Source organism: Triticum urartu, chromosome 3 (genome assembly GCF_003073215.2).
Source record: "Triticum urartu cultivar G1812 chromosome 3, Tu2.1, whole genome shotgun sequence".
Classification (NCBI taxonomy): domain Eukaryota; kingdom Viridiplantae; phylum Streptophyta; class Magnoliopsida; order Poales; family Poaceae; genus Triticum; species Triticum urartu.
In genome coordinates, this window is record NC_053024.1 from 714,638,983 (window position 1) to 714,656,341 (window position 17,359).

Here is a 17,359-nt window from a genome sequence, read left to right on the forward strand (position 1 = left end):
TGCCCATTCTACTCCTGTGTTTAGTCATTAAGAAATGACATCCATGGTAGCCATAACCAAGAAAATACAGTTTCACTTACGATCCATTCAAATAGTTTTGTTTATACAATGAAACTTTTCAACCTTTTTAATGAGAATGCCATGGATGTCATTTCTCCATGATACTTCACATGGGAGTAGAATGGGCACCCATGTTTGATACCTCAAAATTTTCAAGTTTGTTTTTGTGAATTTTCCAGGTAATTTTTCACTTTACTATTGATATAGGGCTCACAGGCGCCAAAGAGCTCCAAATCCTTGTCTTGTTATTTAGTTCTTGCAGGGGCTACATTCATCCTAGGTATTTAGAAGATGGGTACGGATTTTCATGTGTATCATCTCTATTGATGTTCTTTATATAATAAAAATTCCATTACTGAAAAAACATAGACCGACAAACTAAAAAAGTAAAGAGCTAAAAAAAATGTCAGTAGCTTCCAACAAAAGCTCAGCCCTACGATGCGTTGTGATCCCATGCACCTTAGTCATATCAAGCACTTTCGGCTCCCCGCCACCAACAAGCTTCCAGTTAAATGTCAGAGAAAGCTCGCAAGGGCTATCTCAATGTTGGACAACCTAAACATCATACCGAGGCATATTCGACGTCCAGCGCCACCACGGAGAAATTGAACCACCAGTCAAAGATGGATGATGTATAGTCTATTGATTAACTCTCAAGGCACATCGGCGAGTTATCATTGGGCTTGGTTATTTTTCTTTTTTACACACGTGTATATTAGTGTTTTTTAGGATAACACGTGTGTATTGGGGTCTTTTTTTTACAGTGTATTTTTTTAGGTGAACTTTTACAGTGTATATTAGTTTTTGTTTAGTGTCTGCTGTGTGCAGCAGAGGCCTGCAAGTATTTCGAGCCGGCCCAAGCCCAACCGCGTCACTGTTCTAACCCCTAATTTCCCCACTGCCCGAGCTTCTCTGCCCTTCCAGCCGCCACTCCTCTCCCCCAAATCCACGGCTTCGTCGCCGCCATTAGCCACTTCCTCTTCGTCCCCACCACACGGCGAGGCGGTGGCAGTCGGCGGCGTGCTCGAGGACGGCGGCATCGGTGGCGCCGCCATGGAGCAGGAGGTCGCGGATGGATCCATCACCAGCACGGCGGAATGGGCGTCGCTTCCGCCGGATCTCGTCCGGCTCGTTGCCGACTGCGTCCTCTCCACCAGCGGCGTCGACGGGTACGTGGCCATGAGGGCCGTCTGCCCCACCTGGCGCTCTGCCGTCGCCAAGCCATCTCCGCACGCCGCGGTTGCCGACCTCCGTTTCCGTCCACGGCAGTGGGTCTTGCTCCACGGGGCAGACGACCAAGAAGGCCGGCCCCTCTTCCTCAACGTCACCACAGGGAGCTTCCGTCGGCTGCGCCGCCCGGTGCTCGGTGGCTGCCTCTTCATCGGTGCATCCGACGGTCTCCTCGTCCTCGGGGGGAAGAACTTCCGTCTCGGTCTCCTCAACCCATTGACTGGAGACATGCTTCACGTTGTGGAGCCGGCAGTCGCTGGGACTGAACCAACGATCATCTTCTCTTCCCCACCGCTCTTATGCTCGGTTTATTGTCCTTTGGAGCGAGGCTGCGATGACGCGGTTTACTCTGCTAATCCCACAGGCCAGTTAGATGTGGTGAAGGTTCATGATGCTGCTTTGAACGAGGAAGGCCTGTTCTTGCTTAAGAGCATGGTCACCTATGCAGGCAATGTTTATGTGATCACTTCTGGAGGAACTTTATCCAAGATCGTTTGGACCGGAGGCCACTGGTACGTGGAGCAGATAATAGAGATTGAGGACGACTACACGGCTTCTCTTGTTGAGTCTGCCGGTAAACTGCTGCTTGTAAAAGAGGGATCCGAAACCATTCAAGTTTTCAGCATCGATGTCAGGCGGAAGGTACTTGAACCAATCAAAAGTCTCGGCAGCAGTGCGCTATTCCTAAGTCGTGGCAACTGCATGGTAGTTGATGCAGATATGCTTCCTTCCATCAAGCGCAACTGCATCTACAGCACTCTTTTAACTTCACACAGGCTTGATAGGATATATGCCTGGTGTGACCTCAGCGATGGCAAGAAAAATTTCATCGCCGTCCCCCAGGTGCCTGGAGATTGTCCTGGAGCTGAAAGCGGTACCATATATGAAGGCCCTTTGAGCCTTGCTCAGGTGCTTCTCATCCAAAAGTGAAAGCTCAAGTAGATCGGTTCCACCAAACCTAACCCGTAGACCTTCAGTATTTCACGACATGCTCGACCTCAGATGGCATGCTGCTACCTCCATGAAAAGGACTTGACTGCAGAATGCCAAGATGCCGGATTGGCTGCTGATGGTATAAGCAGGAGCTACAGCTGGGCTGGTCTCTGGGCTGGGGGCGTTGCACCTGGAGAATTGCTGAAGACTTGGTGGCATTTTGTCTGTTTTGTCTCTCCATCCAATGGTGTAGTTCCGGTCAGTCATGTGCCTTGCTGTTGTTGGATATGATGTGCCCTAATTAATAGTAGTAGCTTTGTAATGTATCTGATGCTGTTTCTGTTCAGTAGTTGCAAGTGTAGCTCTGCCCTTAGCTGGTCCCTGCTTCTTCTACTGATCTGATTTTATTAATGAAATTGCTAGCTGTGTTCCTTAATATTCCTATAACAAAGATTGTTTTCTTTCTGACATTAGTCACATTTTCTGGCATGGACTCTCTAGGCTTACTGAATCTACTCCCTCCGTTCGGAAATGGATGTATCTAGAACTAAAATACGTCTAGATACATCCATTTCCGAGGCAAGTAATTCCGAACGGAGGGAGTATAAGTTAGCATTTGTTCCCTTGTCTCATTCCCTCAAACATATCTATTCTCTGTCATATCTTGTCTGTGGACAAAACGGCTTACTGATTCTTAATGAGCAGCATGACCAGAGGAGAATAGAAAGGCCATCACCTTCTGATGTTGCTAAAGTGCAATTTTAGCATCAGAAGCTATTTTCAATGTTGCATACAGGATACACGTATCAGTCCTGTTTGCCGTGTGCCAAAGAGTAGAAACATATTAAATACACAAGAGATATGGCACAGTAGTTATTAAGATGCCATGAGAAAGTTACTAAAATATATAGACAACAATTCCAGAACATATAATCTGCATGGAGCACCGGCACGGAGGAGTGAAAGCTTGGCGCGCCTGGAAAGCACGCAGATGGAGCAGCGGAGCCGGCGCAACAGTCAGTGGCTAGGTCTTGGGGATCGATTGGGGTAGTTGGAGAACCGATCCATTCAGTAATGTTCAGTTTTGGTGCCCGACAGCATGTGCGGACGTGTGGGTCTTCTCTTTCGAACCACGCCACGGCGAATATGAAGATCCTCTGTTTTATTGTTCTTTGCAGCACGGTGGTGATGCGGTTTATTCTGCTGATCCCATGGGCCAGCTTGGTGCCGTGAAGTTCCATGATGCAGCCTACAACGAGGAAGACTTGTTCTACCTCCAGAGCATGGTCACTTGTGCATGCAATGTTTACATGCTCAGTGCTGAAGGCATTTTATACAAGATCGTTTGGACCGGTGGCCACTGGCACGCAGAGCGGATAATGGAGGTGTATGTGCGTCACAATGGTGCTCTCGTGGAGTTTGCCGGTAAACTGCTGCTTGTTACAGGGGAACTAGAAACCGTTCAAGTTTTTAGTGTGGATGCCAAGAGGAAGGTACTTGAACCAATCAAAAGTATCGGCAGCAGTGCGCTCTTCCTAAGTCATGGCAAGTGCCTGTTAGTTGACACAGATAAGCTTCCTTCCATCGAGTGCAACTGCATCTTGATTTTAGGATTGACAGCATGGCCCTCACCTATGACCTCAGCGATGGCAAGAGAAAATACATCACCTCAGCGCTTGGAGATGGCCCTGGAGCTCAGAGCAGGCATGAAGGCCCTTTGAGCCTTGCTCAGGTTCTTCTCAGTCATTGTTCAGAAGTTGACGCTCAACAAGATCGTATCCGTTGCCAATTTTAGTATTTAACGACTTGATCGACTTCAAACGTCATGCTGCTACCTCCATGAAAACGACTTGATTGAATTCATCGGCAACTAGTTTTCTTTCTCACTAGACTGAACTGCAGAATGCCAAGATTGGTTTCTTGCTGGGCACAAGTTGCTGCAGCATCATGTCGCTCATGCTCCAGTCGCCCGACGAGGAGGAGCTACAGCTGGGTTGATCTTTACATATTTGTACCTCGAGAGTTGCTGAAGACTTGGTGGCATTCTGTCTGTTTTGTCTCTTCATCCATTAGTGTAGTTCCTGTCAGTCATGTGCCCCAGTAGTAGCAACTTTGTAATGTATCTGGTGTTTTTTTTTTAAACAAGGCAAAAGATTTGCCATTTCATTGATAAAGAAGGAAGTTGCAGACAAAAGCCACAAAACGGCTAAAAGAAAAACAATAAGAGGTCTACTCTCGCGGTATTACAATACCCATGTGCTTCGCGCCGGCCATCGCCCAAAGAGACACCTCAGCTTTGATCTTACTAATTAGAACCGTGGAAGGGATGGCCGTGTTTCTGAAGACTCTGGCATTGCGCTCCGTCCATATCTCCCATGAGATAAGCATCATCAGGGAGGCGAGCGCCTTAGGGGATCCACGGCGAATCTGAAGGTTGCCGTTCCACCATGCTCTCACCGAAGTCATTGTCTGCCAGGCCGCCGTAGTGATGTGATGCATTCCAAGCCACGGAAGAATATTGTTCCAAATGCGGGTGGTGTAGCGACATTGGAAAAGGAGATGGGCGGCCGACTCTTGGCGTTGCTGACATAGAGGGCAGAGGCCACAGTTTGGCCAGCCGCGACGTATCAGCCGATCGGAAGTCCAAATCCTATTTTGAAGGACAAGCCAGGCAAAGAACTTGCACCTTGCGGGTGCCCAAACCTTCCAAACTGAGTGAACAAGATCCGACTTAGTGAGTCCCTCAAACTGAGCCCTGCAAGCTGAGGAAGTAGAGTAGACCCCATCCTTGGTGAACTTCCAAATGATAGAATCTTCTATGTCATCAGTTAAAGAGTCCATGGAAACCTTCTCCCAAAGGTTAGCAAATTGCTGGACGTGTGCGAGCGACATGCCATTGAAAGTGTCAATGAGAGAGATCCAGTTGTTGTTGGTGAGGGCTTGCTGGACGGACGAATTCTTGTTGCGTGAAATGGCAAAGATGCCCGGTGCTAAGTCACGGGGGCACAAGCCATTTAACCATGGTGAGTTCCAGAATCTGGCGTTGTTTCTGTTGAGTAGCTGTAAGTGTAGTTTTTGGACCCAGTTATGTTATTAACCTTGGCTGGTCTGGTGCTTGTTTGTACTGATATGATTTTACTAAGGAAATCGGTAGCTCTGATTCTTAATCTAAAAACTAGTTGGTCGTGGAGATCCGTCCGTACATCGCCACCAAAAGCCTGTGCTCAAGGTACTTGGCATGGATTGTGGTGCTACACACGACGCCGGCCCCGGGCTCGGCCATGAAAGAATAGGGCGACTGGCCCCAGTGTTGCACAGTTGGGATCTGTCAGCTCACAACCCCCCCCCCCCCCCCCACCCCCAATTTTCAAGTGTGAGATTTGCGTTCCTATTTTTCCTATTCCCTTAATTATATGTATACATATATGTGAAAACTGCTCTAAAATATAGACGTATATATGGAAAAATTCTTTAATTGTTTTTTGAACTCATCATGTATTATAAAATGTTTGGGGAATGTTAATTTCTTCTCGTGTTTTCAGAAAACAATTCATAACATTTATATAAATGGTGCACATTTAAAAAAATGATAGTGATATTTTTGACAATAATTCACTCAATGTTAAAAACAATGTTCATAACAAAAAAAAAGGTACATACAACACATTAACAATCGCGCAAAGGGCGAGCAATGAGCGATGCCACGTGTCTACGAACAGTACGAGGAGAAAAAAAGCGGAGGAAAAGCGCAGCGATTAAGGCGGAAATAAAGGGCGCCCTCTCGTTGTGGATACACCTCCCCCAGATGGATTCCTTTTGCTGCCTTTCCCACGAAGTCTCTCTCTCGTTTCCTCTCCTCCAGCCCCATGCCCATCATCCCCTCCCCTGCTGATTCGCCGCCAAATCCACATCGCCACCGTGACTGTTGCAGGAACGAGGCATGAGGGTGGAGGCGAGGGAGATAGGGGAGGCCGGACAAGGGTGACGTGGCGTTCCGTGGCCGCGATGGCCGGAGGGCGAGGGAGAGAGGAGAGGCAGGATGAGGGCGGCATGGCCGCGGTGGCCGGAGGGCGAGGGAGAGAGGGGAGGCCGGACGAGGGCGGCGTGTCGTTCTGTGGCCGTGGTGGCAGGAGGGGTGGCTCCCCCGCTCTCGTGCAGCCACTTCTCTGACCGCATTGCAGCGACGACGCGAGTTTGGCTATCGACAAGGTACTCTCACGCCCCTCTTCTTCTCCCCTTGGTTCGGTTTGATTCAATTTGGATTCAGGTACTCAGCCATAAACTGATACAACCATTAGCTCTGCAAAAAGAAAGTGTAAAGCTTCACTTTTTGCACTGAATATGATCTGTTCTTCCACCTATCCAGAGCAGATTTTTACACATATGAACAAGTCTAAAGGCTCAATATTTTTGCACATATATCTTCAGTTAAAACAGAGTGTACAGGTTCAGAATCTACTCGAATTAAAAGCACAAATTAGGCCATAAACTCACGTCCATTAGCTCTGCAAATCAGGTACTCAGCCTGCTTTGAAACAACAAGTAGATGTAATAAGAAAGGGGAAAGGGCTATTAGAAAAACATGGAACTGAGTCGACTCACTTGTTTAGGTACATAATGTTCAGCCTAAAACGGTGTTGGTGCTTCGTGAAAAGTTTGGCCAACACCATTTTGACAAATAGAAAAGTTCAGTACAGTAGCCATCGGACTAAAAATAATATAGCGAGCCAGGCCAGATCTTGCCAAGTGAATATTATCTATTTGAGGACTAATGCACTGATGTCCTACAACTTGATATGCTACAAGAAAAAGAATGGAAGTGTTCTAAAACAGGTAGTGCCAATTACCATCATTATAGTGCAATTCACTGGTCTTTTCTATGATGGGCTTATCTAAGTTTATTCTAAATCTGGAATAGCAGTCACTGCATGCTGAAGAAAAATGTGAGGAAGCGGAAGCTAGAGCCAACGAGCTTGAGAAGAAGATGGCCTCCTATTCAGCTCGGATCAAGTGAGGCACGGGCGAGGGGAGGGCTGGTGGCCCGCGCCGCTGTTGTAGTTACGTGCCTTCCTCAGTGTTAATTTGCATTACATGTTGACATGTTGTGCTGCTCGTGCGTACTGATTGATTGGTCCGCTTTTGTATTGCAGGCCAAGGATGACGCTGCGAGCTTCGATTTGGCGGGTGAGTTTTGTGCGATCATTTCCTTGTGTTTTATTTATAGTCGTAAGGTTGTGATTGCTCTTGGGAAAAAGCATATGAACTGGTTCTAATTTGACAGACAGTCCAGCTTAATTTAGACGTCCATGCACCAGATTTTGCCCCTTATCGGTAGTTCATCATTAATACTGTTTATGAGTAATGCTTCGTTTGTGTAGCTGCAATAGGGGCTTTCACCTTGTTTAATGAGATAGAAGATGTGATGCTTTATGTAGATGTGATGACTGGCATATAGGGTGGCCTGTTCTTCGGAAACTTCTTTTCATGCTGATCCGTTTGGTTGAATTTACATCATGTTTCATCACTTAGCATATATGATACTTTAGGAATCCATGTTGTATTTCTACACATTTCAGGCTCTCCTTACTAGCTGTTCTGCTGGTGTGGTCTAGCCACGATACTACACTGCGATGATTGTCGGTAAGTACGCGCTACTTGAGGTCCCATCTTACTGGTTATAAGTAGCTCTGTTTTACCGATAATCATTTGCTCCCTATTACTGGTTAGATGGAGCAGATTTTTTTTACAAGTTCCACATCCCTATTACTCGTTATAAGTAGCTCTGTTTTCTAACATGTTTCTCTTAACAAGTAATCATTTGTAATGATGTACCAAGTTAGCTCATTCATTTTCTTTTAGATTTCATATTAACCTAGATGGACATGGATCAACAAAGATATTATTATTACAGAATGTTGAGGCAGAGAACTCTATCTGTTATAATTCTTCTCTTGGCTCTTTGGTTTAGAAACAGAGATGGTAGAAAAATTTGAGGTAAAGGTAGGAAGTATGGTCATTAGTTGAGAGAGACAACTACAGAACTAACGTACTGATTAGGCTCATTGACACATCAGATGCAACATGTATCAATCAATTAAGGATGACTTGAGCTGTATTTTACAAGCTATGTGATAGTCTTAGGCAGAGGAAGCTGTTAAGTGACACATTTAATGTTTCGGTAAAGGAACAAGTTGCAATGTTGCCTCTTCAGTACATCTGTGTTAGCTCTTTCTGTTACTATCCATTCTGTATGCTCTATATGTATTTATTTTTTGGAAATTCAGTTAGCCTTCTTTGACGCATGATTTAGGGGGAGTTAAATCTTCAACAATTAGTTATAGTGAAATTGCAAACAATTATGTGGCTTCAAAGGATCCTGACGTGGAAGGTTTGTTAGTTACCCTTAACATGCAATAGTAATTTCAGTTCAGTCTACCTATCCGCTTTTGGGTTCGTGTTGTTAAGTTGATTGCTCCTGATCAACTTCTTAATTCTATTTGCCATCTTTAGGTGAAAACGGTGAAGTTGATGTTGATCTAGAAAGTTTTTCTGATATTGATGATGTGGAGGTGCCTTTATTCATCCATCTCTGAACATGTTTGAGCCTAAAATATGACCAGATAGGTTTTTCATTATCTCTAATTCTCCATTAATTTTGTAGATTCACGGGTATCTTCAAATTGAGTAAACGACACAGTAGAAAAAGATAATTTGGGAGGAAATGAACAAAGAATATCTAGAGGTAGGTATTGTAACTCTAGCAAGATGAGGTGGTTCTTATTCTCACAAGAGGGTGAAAGTATTACAGTCCGCTGCTTTATTTGACAGGAAAATTCCACTATTAGTATTCAACGATTTTATGTCTACCATTAGGATATTGGCATCTCTCATCTATTAGTATTCAACGATTTTATGTCTCTTTAGGCATTGTAAGGTTTTTCAGTCGTGCGACTTGCTTTATTACTTACCATTTTCTGATGTTCATGGTTAGCTGTCATTTTGTATTGCTATATACTACTCCCCCCGTCCCATAATACAAGATCATTTTGCAAGCAATGATCTTATATTATGGGACGGAGGTAGTAGCGGTTACCATTTTCTTTTTTGCTACACAACTCGTTTAATTTCTGTATTTTTGTTGTTTCTTTGTTGATTAGGTAGCATCTTCTTTTAAGCATTTTATTGGACCTGATTGGATGTACTTTCCTACATATTTGTTTGTTTACTAGACAATATGCTACCCTGTTTTATCATGTGTACAATTTATGTGTGTGCCGCCTACTGGGTACTTGTGTTCTGCATGTTTTTTCTTATACAAATGAACATTGTCAGTAACATGGATTGATTATTTAACCAAGGTGATTTCTTTCATTCCAGCTGATCCAGTGCATTAGGTTGTGTTCTTTGTTAAGCATATGCACATAAGTGCGAAGACATCTCTTTTTTGGTTTTTTTCAATGCAGAGTGATCACCTATTGGTTTTGCACTGCATCAACACTTTGTGATTCTGCTTGTTATCCCCTCGTTAAGGAAGATTAAGTTCATCAATGTAGAAAATTAATCTTAAGGAAGCATTTTGGAGTTTAGGCAGCAAGCTTGAAGGTGATTTCCTTTACCAATAATTGAGCATCTGATCTGAGGATGAGCGAGGACAAAACAATATTCTTAGTAGATGCCTAATTATATCCAAATAAATTGTGGTATGAACATTGATGCCATTCTTTCCTGAATGAACATATATTCGTGATCAACAGACATTTTTGTTTTACAAACTAGCACGGTGGCCCGCTCGATGCGCGGGCTAGAATGTCATATAGTTTTTTTTCTTAATGAAAACAGATTAGTATTTGATTTCTTCAAAGAAAATTTGGATTAGAATATGATGAAATTTACGAATATAAGACATTTGCGGTCGTAGTTTCGTCTTAGGTATGTTTTCCTTTTAATTATATAAAAATATATATATGTTATCAATTTATCATTTATTTCCTAATTATGCATATTGTGGAATTGTATTTTATGATCACCTGTGTTGTGGAAAAATTATATTAGTATGATATTTCTTGCATGTTTATCTTGTTGCATTATTACATTCAAATTTTTAGCACAAATTTAATAGTTTCATTTTTTCAGGTAGGCATAGGTGAATGTTCTAATGTTGTGCAAGATTGATTTTTTTAGTGTTTTTGATTGTAAGTGAAATAAATTAGTTTATGGAGTTAAAGTTCATTTTAATACTATATAGACAGTGGCGGATCCAGGACCCAGGCTGGGGGGCCTGGGCCCTGGGCGTGAAGAATTAGCAGCGCCTTAAGTATAGCAATCTTGGCACTGTAGGGCACTGTAGCTAGTTTAGGGCCCGGGGCTTAGCCCAATCCTGGGTCTGCCCCTGTATATAGATACATTCAAACTTTTGTTTTATTTATTTGTTTGCATGATCATTTGACATAGCTAAATTAAGACATCGTGCACTAAGATGGACCAACGTTTACTCAGGATTTCACTTTAGCAAAGTTTGTTATAACATTGTACACAACTTTCTAGAAGATTCACGGCATGAGAGGATTATTCTGGAAGCTCCCCTATTTTTCCTTATTGGTGGCCCTGACTTGCACACACTCCGCGGCTTAGGTCCGGTGTACCGCTATGGACTGTCCTTCTATGGCGACGTCATTGGCCCCACATGCACTTGGTCGATCTCCCTTAGATTTCTATCAGCCGACGCTAATAGTCTTCGATCCAAAACGTCAACAAAGAATTGCTCTTAGTAGCATTACCACTCCACCAGTGGCAAAACCAATTTTGACACGGCGATCATGTGGGGTAAATTAGAATAGATACCTTAAACACAATATGTCACTACAAAGACTATGCATTTTTTACTCGTGTACTCTTTTCTCCATTTGTACAGGACCATGCCAATCTAATGGTTATTGATCCGGTGTTGATTCCAGAATCATACCTATCAACAAAGAATATCGAGGTTTTCATATAATCTTAACTTTTTTTGGTTGAAAAAGAATCATACCTATGAACTATGTATAGTGTGACATAGCATAAATCTGGCCTAAAATGGAAGTTATGATTCGAAAGAATCTACAATGAGTCATTTAGCTAATATTTTCTAAATAATTTGTAGTTTGTTTACTGAAATAGGTATAACTTTAATCTTAAGGCCCATAAAAAATCCAAAGTGAATAAATTACACCATAGTCTATGGGAAGATGACGATGAAACAAAAGTTGATTGTACCTTATGAAAGATAAAATCCCTAGAAAAGGCATTATGCATTAAACAACTCCAAATCAAAAGCCTTGCCAAAACAAAATTCCATAGATGCGCATTCAAGCAGCTGGTGTCAAATTCAGAAAAAAAAACTGGTCGCAGGAACGAGTCCCTCTTTTGCCTTGAATTTGAAATTCAATTGAAAAATTATGTTACTGTCCTATGAGAACGCGTTGCAAAACTTGCTTTAGCATGCATATTTGCTGATCATGTTTCAATTCTCAGAGTGTCCTGTCGCCACCAGCAGTAGCACCCACCGCGGCTTGCCTCCTGCATCCACCTCACCCCGCCGTAAGTGCAGTCTCGTCTCTTCATGTGATACTCTCTTGAACCATTTATGTTACTGTCTTATGAGAAGGCGTTGCAAAACTTGTTTTAGCATGTACTCCTACATTTGTTGATCACGTTCCAATGTGCAGAGTGTACTGCCGCCACCAGCTCTAGCACCTACCGCGCCTTGCCTCCTGCCTCCACCTCCCCCCACCGTAAGTGCAGTCTTGTCTCTTCATGTGATACATTTGCCTGGACATATGTCACATTTGTATGCACAATAAAATCGACCATATAATCTTTGATTATTTCAAACCTTTGTGTCGCCCGCTTCTCTAGCCACGTTAAACTCCGTCGAAGTCTCAAACCTGAAGTGAATTTTGTCAGGTACCTAACCTGCAGCAGCAGCTGCTGCCCACCGTCACCGTTCTGGCCCCTACTAACCTCCCACCGCTGCCACCGGCCACTGTCAAGCATCCGGTGAGGAAATCATTTTGCTAGCTGCATGTCAATCATTTATGACCTCGTTGTGTTTTCTTCAATGAAATAATGTTTTCGGTTTTTCGTGAGCTTGTTTTATACTAGAATTTTGTTTTTTGCTTTCCCAGATGGTTGATTGGAAAGAGACTTCCGTCAGGGCAGCTGAGCCTAGTGACGATGAGCATGAGTGGGATCTGAAGGCCAGGTGGTGTTGTGGGGCTTGATGGACCGTGACTGCTTCTTTTCCCAAACAGTCTGTGAATCATTTTGGTTTGGAAAAAGTGAGAACGAACTAGTTCGAGAAAGCAGAAAAAAACACGCCTCGTGTAGAAATGACCTTGGACGCATTTGATGGATCTGGTGATGGGAGATTTTCTTTTCTTGTCGCATGGATTTAACGTGACTTCTTCCCATACAAGTTATATGTTGTCGCGGGAAGAAGATTTCATGGAGATGCCCATGTAATGATGTAAATGGAGTATGTTTGAGTCTGTCTGGTCCGATGACTTATTTTGGTCATACCTACACCATCTTCTCCGCTTGTAGTGCTTAGACAAGTTAAGCAGCTGATTTTTTTTTCCAGTCTTGTTTATCACAAGCGAGAAGAAATAGAAAAGATGCTCTCTCTGATTTTAAAATAAGTGTCATGACTTAAAACACTTATTTTGGATTGGAGGAAGTATCTGATTTTTCACAAAGCACATCTCTGCATTGGACATGGCTTAAAACAATAAACGGCTTTAAACTGAATTTGCAACAGCACCAACATAATCGATACAGAGATTCCGGTTGTTAAATCACAATGAAATTGGCCAATGACCAACTAATATTACTCCAATGTTGCTTGCTTGAATAGCCTAAATTATTATTTTCTTAACGCGGCCTGCTTGCTTGACGACTCTCGGGCGAAATCTCCTTCGGCCTCTTCCTTGTGGAATCCAAGGAGCTGCTGCTTCATAATTTTTCTCCTCTTCTTGTGCAGTGACACAAAGAGCTGCTGCGTCTTCTACCTCCTCGTCGTCGTCGGTGACCTCTGCTTCGAACGTGACATAGCCTTTGGCCTCGTACTCTTGTCTCATCTTCTCCTGCTCAATCAGAATTCGTTGGTTGATTGCCTCCACCTTAGCAGCGGTGGAAGGATCCCGTAGAGCCAGACTTTGCCAAATGGGTCTCACTTGAAAGGTAAGGTAATAATCCAGCTCCTCTTGTGGCAGCCGGAAAATCATCATCTTCTTCTTATTGGTCGTCTTCTTGTCCAGGTTCATACTCTTCACCTCCTCTTCTCTGTTGTCAATGGTCGTCTTCTTCTCCAGGTACAATCATTCTCGATGATTGTCTACTGAACACGGTTGGGCAAATGACAGACAAATCCTGCAACCACGATAAAACATATTTCAGTAAAGAAGTAACTTTTACTTTGTCTAAATAATGTTAATATTTTATTAGATTGCATGAAAACCTCAAAAGCTAGATCACTGTTTATTTTCAGATAGGCAGCTGCATAATTTTTTAAAATCAAGTGGTTGCTATTTGCAACAACAAAAATTAGGGGGAGGGTATTAATTGATAGGTCAAGAAGCAAGGAACAATAAATACCAAAATTATATGAATGAAATTTAAGTGATTTAAGTGTTGCAATAGTAACCATTCAGCTGATTTCTAAGATTAAAAGGATCAAGTTTTCTTGGAAAAATCATACGCAATCCCTCCGATCCAAAATAGGTGTCGTCTTATTTTGGATCGGTGGGAGTACCACTTGACATTTCTACAACGTTACCAAATTGCAGCATGTTGTTTGCATTGATTTATAAAGCATTTTCTGTCTGACTCCTTGGTCATGCCACCTTGCTAATATTACCTCCCAATACCTACATCTACTTCTTTACCTCAACACATCCAATTCCGTTCACATATGAGGCCGAGATGCCAAGATGATCAGATCAGATGTTCAAGTTACAACCCAACTATTGGTGTCCCTTATCTGGTATGCAACATTACAATTAGAATTAGAATTAACATAGTAAGCTTTGGTCAGATCATATGCTTGGAGAGTCATTACAATATGGATAGTTTCAGCTGTGTATGACACACGCCCTTCATACAAATATGGGTCAGAAAGTGAAGAATGTATAAATGTAAACTTACATATACCTTTAGTTACTGAAACTGAATTTGTGCTTAGATGAATGATCAAATCAAAACAGAAGGGGGATAGATTAGGGGCCTAAGCTATTATATGCTCTTCACATTTTTCAGTACATCTAATAGTTACATCTATAGTCGTTGCTCTATCACAACAAATAATTCCAACTCTGTATAATTTAGCATGACGGAAGGAACATACATGTACACATTTATGTTTTTCGCAAAATGACAACGAAAATTTCAGTGCATGATGATGCATAAACGGAAATCAAACTGAAACTAATATTTTTTCAATAAAGTGTAATTATTGATCTACTGACTGTATTTGTATACTTTTGCCTCTAAATTTCCTACTTAAGTCATAATCTTCAAGATCATTAATGTTCTGAAACATATACGGAGACTTGGACTATTAGAACTCAGACAACATCATCGGGAAAGTCAGCCAGCATGCATGGCAGTATCATATCTCTACCAGTATAGATAAGGCACAACTAAATTTTTCATAGTTATTCACATTGGATATATTTATATTGTCCTCGGTCTCATATCATGGCTATTGAATGAAACATGACAAAATCGAGTCTACACAACAATTAAGTGCAATGCAGGAACCACCATAAAAAATTTGCAATGCAGAATGCACATCCAATCCCAGTGACAACTATTCGTTTATCCTCACATAGTTTTCACTACCAAGGAGAAGAATTTACCCAGCAACGAGCCAACGACCAGCCAAACTGACCTGAAATCCTGAACTGACACTGGTTCGATCCTACAAGGTGGTCGCCTCCAAGGAGAACTCTGGGATGTTGCTCTGCTTGAAACCACTTATCCCAGTTCCACCCGTTGGTCTTCATGTACTCAACGTGCACCAGTTACCGTGGTTGACAAAAAGACATATTAAAGTGATCTTTTATTCTCTATGTACAAATGGCGAATGTTGTACTACCTGAAGTTTGAAACACCTCCCTCGCGTCGCCCCTGCCCAGGGCGACTCGGGGGCTCCCAACCCTAGCGCGCCGCCACCTCCCTCTTCCTTCTTCTCCTCGCGCTGCCACCGAAGGACACCGTTGGGCGAAGCCCGCGGCAGACAGCGGCGGCGGGAGGTCTTCTCGCGGCTCCCCTGTGTCTGCGGGCGGCGGATTTGGGCGGCGGCCGGCGGTGTCCCGGAGTGCGCGCGGTCGGGCGCGTGGCTACGGGCCTCGGCGAGTGGTGGCGCGGCTGGGCTTCGGCGTGCGGCGTGCGGCGGCGGGGCGCGAGGCGGCGCGCCGGCGTGCGCAAGGCGGCGGGCCGCGGCTGGCGGTGGCGGGCGGCGGCTCCCTCCCTCCGCCGTCTCTGACTCCTCACCCCTCGGCTTTCGCTCCGATCTAGCTGGATGGGCGCCGGATCCAGCTTTCCTGGTGGCTGGCGGTGCTGCAAGGGGCCCATTGCGGGCTGGATTGTGGGAGGTCGGGGGTCTCCAGCTCAAGATGGGGCCTTTCCGTCCTTTCGGCGTTGGGGTGATGCTCGAGGGTGGGTGCTTGGGGGCGGCTGGATGCGCGGGTGCGTGCCCGGCGGCTCCAACGCCTGGAGCTCGTCGGACGGCGCGGGTTGGGCAGTGGCCGGGGCGGCTGCTGCTCTGGCCGTGGATGGCTCCACGGTGCCTTGGCAAGTCGGCTGCGGCGGCGGCTGGCTTATACCGGCGTCAGCTCGTCCGTAGGCGGCTTGTGACAGCCCTTGATCTATCTCCTCGTCGTCCGGGTGCTATTTCCGTTGAAGGATGACCCTCTCCATGCTGCAGCTCATCACTAGTCTCGCGCTCGGGCAGCAGGACCGAGCTCGTCTCACGCCCGGCAGCAGGATTGTGCTCGTCTCGCGCCCAGTAGCAGGACCGCGCTCGTCTCGCGCCCGGCAGCAGGACCTAGCTCGTCTCGCGCCCGGTGCTGCAGGACGAATCGATGGAGGCTTGCCCTGGTTCCGATCGTCTCTTCAATTGGGGTAGTGGCGGGTGTCGGGTGAGGTGGTATCTAGGCCTCGGATGCCGGGGCGGCGGCCCTGGTGGTGGTTGCGCGGTGCTCTTGGGCAGAGCCTGTCGCTTGGTGTTGCCCGGTGGCCATGGCCGTGTGGGCAGCGTGGTTGTCGGGGTGCGGCGTTCGTGCGGTGAGTATTGTCCGGGGTGAAAACCTGCTCTGTCTTCGGACGGACCGACGATGGCGTAGTTCCCTTCCTGAAGGCGTCGTCGCGGCTCTAATTGTCTTCGTGTGGCTCCTAGGGAAACTTTGATCCTCGGATCGGGCGGTGGCGGCGCTCCGTTGTCGTAACCTTCCTGAAGGCACCGTCTTGAAGCCCACGACTCGTCATATACGGCTTCATCTCTTCACGGTGGCGTGTTCACTTGTGGAGCCCCCGGTTGCTCTTGTAGTGCTAGGGGTCGTGTTGCTGCGCTCAGCGCCTTTGTATCCCGCCTTGGGTGTGTGTGTGTGTGTTGGGGTGGAGTGCGTCTGTACTGGGATGTTGTTGATCTTTGCTTTATATATAAAGCGGGGCGAAAGCGAGTGCGGTGAATCTGCACCGGGCTCATCTGCACCCGCGCTCACGGAAAAAAATCAAATAAAAATACTAGAAAAATTCAAAAAATTCCAAAAAAATCCGGGTGGTAGATAATTAGGGGCGTGAGGTTCGCTGCAAAATGCAACTCGTTTGGACATTTGAGCAAGTCTGTGCAAAAAAGACAAAATCGGGATCTGTGAAAAAGTTTACTGTTCACAAACTGTTTTGACCCGATTTATCTTTTTTGCCGAGGCCTACTCAGATGTCCAAATGGGTTGAATTTTGGAGCGGACTTCACGCATCAACTTATCTACCACCAGAATATTTTTTGGATTTTTTTGAATTTTTCTAGTTTTTTTTTTGAATTTTTTGCTTATCAGGTGCAGATGAGCCCGGGCTCCAGGATGAATTATCGGGCGAAAGC

The 17,359-nt window shown here is 44.8% G+C and overlaps 1 protein-coding gene and 1 long non-coding RNA gene across 19 annotated transcripts; one reads left to right on the forward strand and one right to left on the reverse strand.

Moving 5' to 3' along the window:
• Positions 1 to 6,006: 6,006 nt before the first annotated feature.
• Positions 6,007 to 12,777, forward strand: LOC125546142 (WAS/WASL-interacting protein family member 3-like). Of its 16 annotated transcripts, XR_007300450.1 has the most exons (13): positions 6,007 to 6,432; positions 7,145 to 7,280; positions 7,374 to 7,407; positions 7,800 to 7,863; positions 8,534 to 8,611; positions 8,734 to 8,792; positions 8,885 to 9,825; positions 10,357 to 10,415; positions 11,135 to 11,206; positions 11,734 to 11,799; positions 11,928 to 11,993; positions 12,166 to 12,258; positions 12,387 to 12,777. XR_007300450.1 is itself a non-coding variant. In XM_048710304.1 (12 exons), exons 7-12 carry the CDS (start codon positions 8,945 to 8,947, stop codon positions 12,480 to 12,482), a joined length of 414 nt encoding a protein of 137 aa, XP_048566261.1. In that variant the 5' UTR covers positions 6,009 to 6,432; positions 7,142 to 7,280; positions 7,374 to 7,407; positions 7,800 to 7,863; positions 8,534 to 8,611; positions 8,734 to 8,792; positions 8,885 to 8,944; the 3' UTR covers positions 12,483 to 12,777. The 16 variants fall into 16 exon arrangements, 5 of the variants coding, with proteins under 5 accessions (XP_048566258.1, XP_048566261.1, XP_048566259.1 ...); XR_007300452.1 differs by lacking the exons at positions 10,357 to 10,415; positions 11,135 to 11,206 and adding an exon at positions 6,834 to 7,056 and having other exon boundaries at positions 7,142 to 7,280; XR_007300451.1 differs by lacking the exon at positions 11,135 to 11,206.
• A 203-nt stretch (positions 12,778 to 12,980) lies between these two features.
• On the reverse strand, positions 12,981 to 17,079 carry LOC125546144. Of its 3 annotated transcripts, none has more exons than XR_007300457.1 (3): positions 15,465 to 16,989; positions 15,356 to 15,432; positions 12,981 to 15,257 (listed from the first exon to the last, which is right to left on the reverse strand). It is a non-coding gene; the product is annotated as an uncharacterized LOC125546144 (long non-coding RNA). The 3 variants fall into 3 exon arrangements; XR_007300456.1 differs by having other exon boundaries at positions 12,981 to 14,239; positions 15,149 to 15,432; positions 15,465 to 16,984; XR_007300455.1 differs by having other exon boundaries at positions 12,981 to 15,432; positions 15,465 to 17,079.
• Positions 17,080 to 17,359: the final 280 nt, after the last annotated feature.

Excerpts from the sequence above, each read along its gene's own strand:
- LOC125546142 (XM_048710301.1), top strand. The coding sequence starts at position 6,263 with ATGAGGGCGGCATGGCCGCGGTGGCCGGAGGGCGAGGGAGAGAGGGGA. Across the intron at positions 6,433-7,144 it reads CGAGTTTGGCTATCGACAAG|TCACTGCATGCTGAAGAAAA; the intron begins GTACTCTCACGC and ends CTGGAATAGCAG. Across the intron at positions 7,281-7,373 it reads TGGCCCGCGCCGCTGTTGTA|GCCAAGGATGACGCTGCGAG; the intron begins GTTACGTGCCTT and ends TTTGTATTGCAG.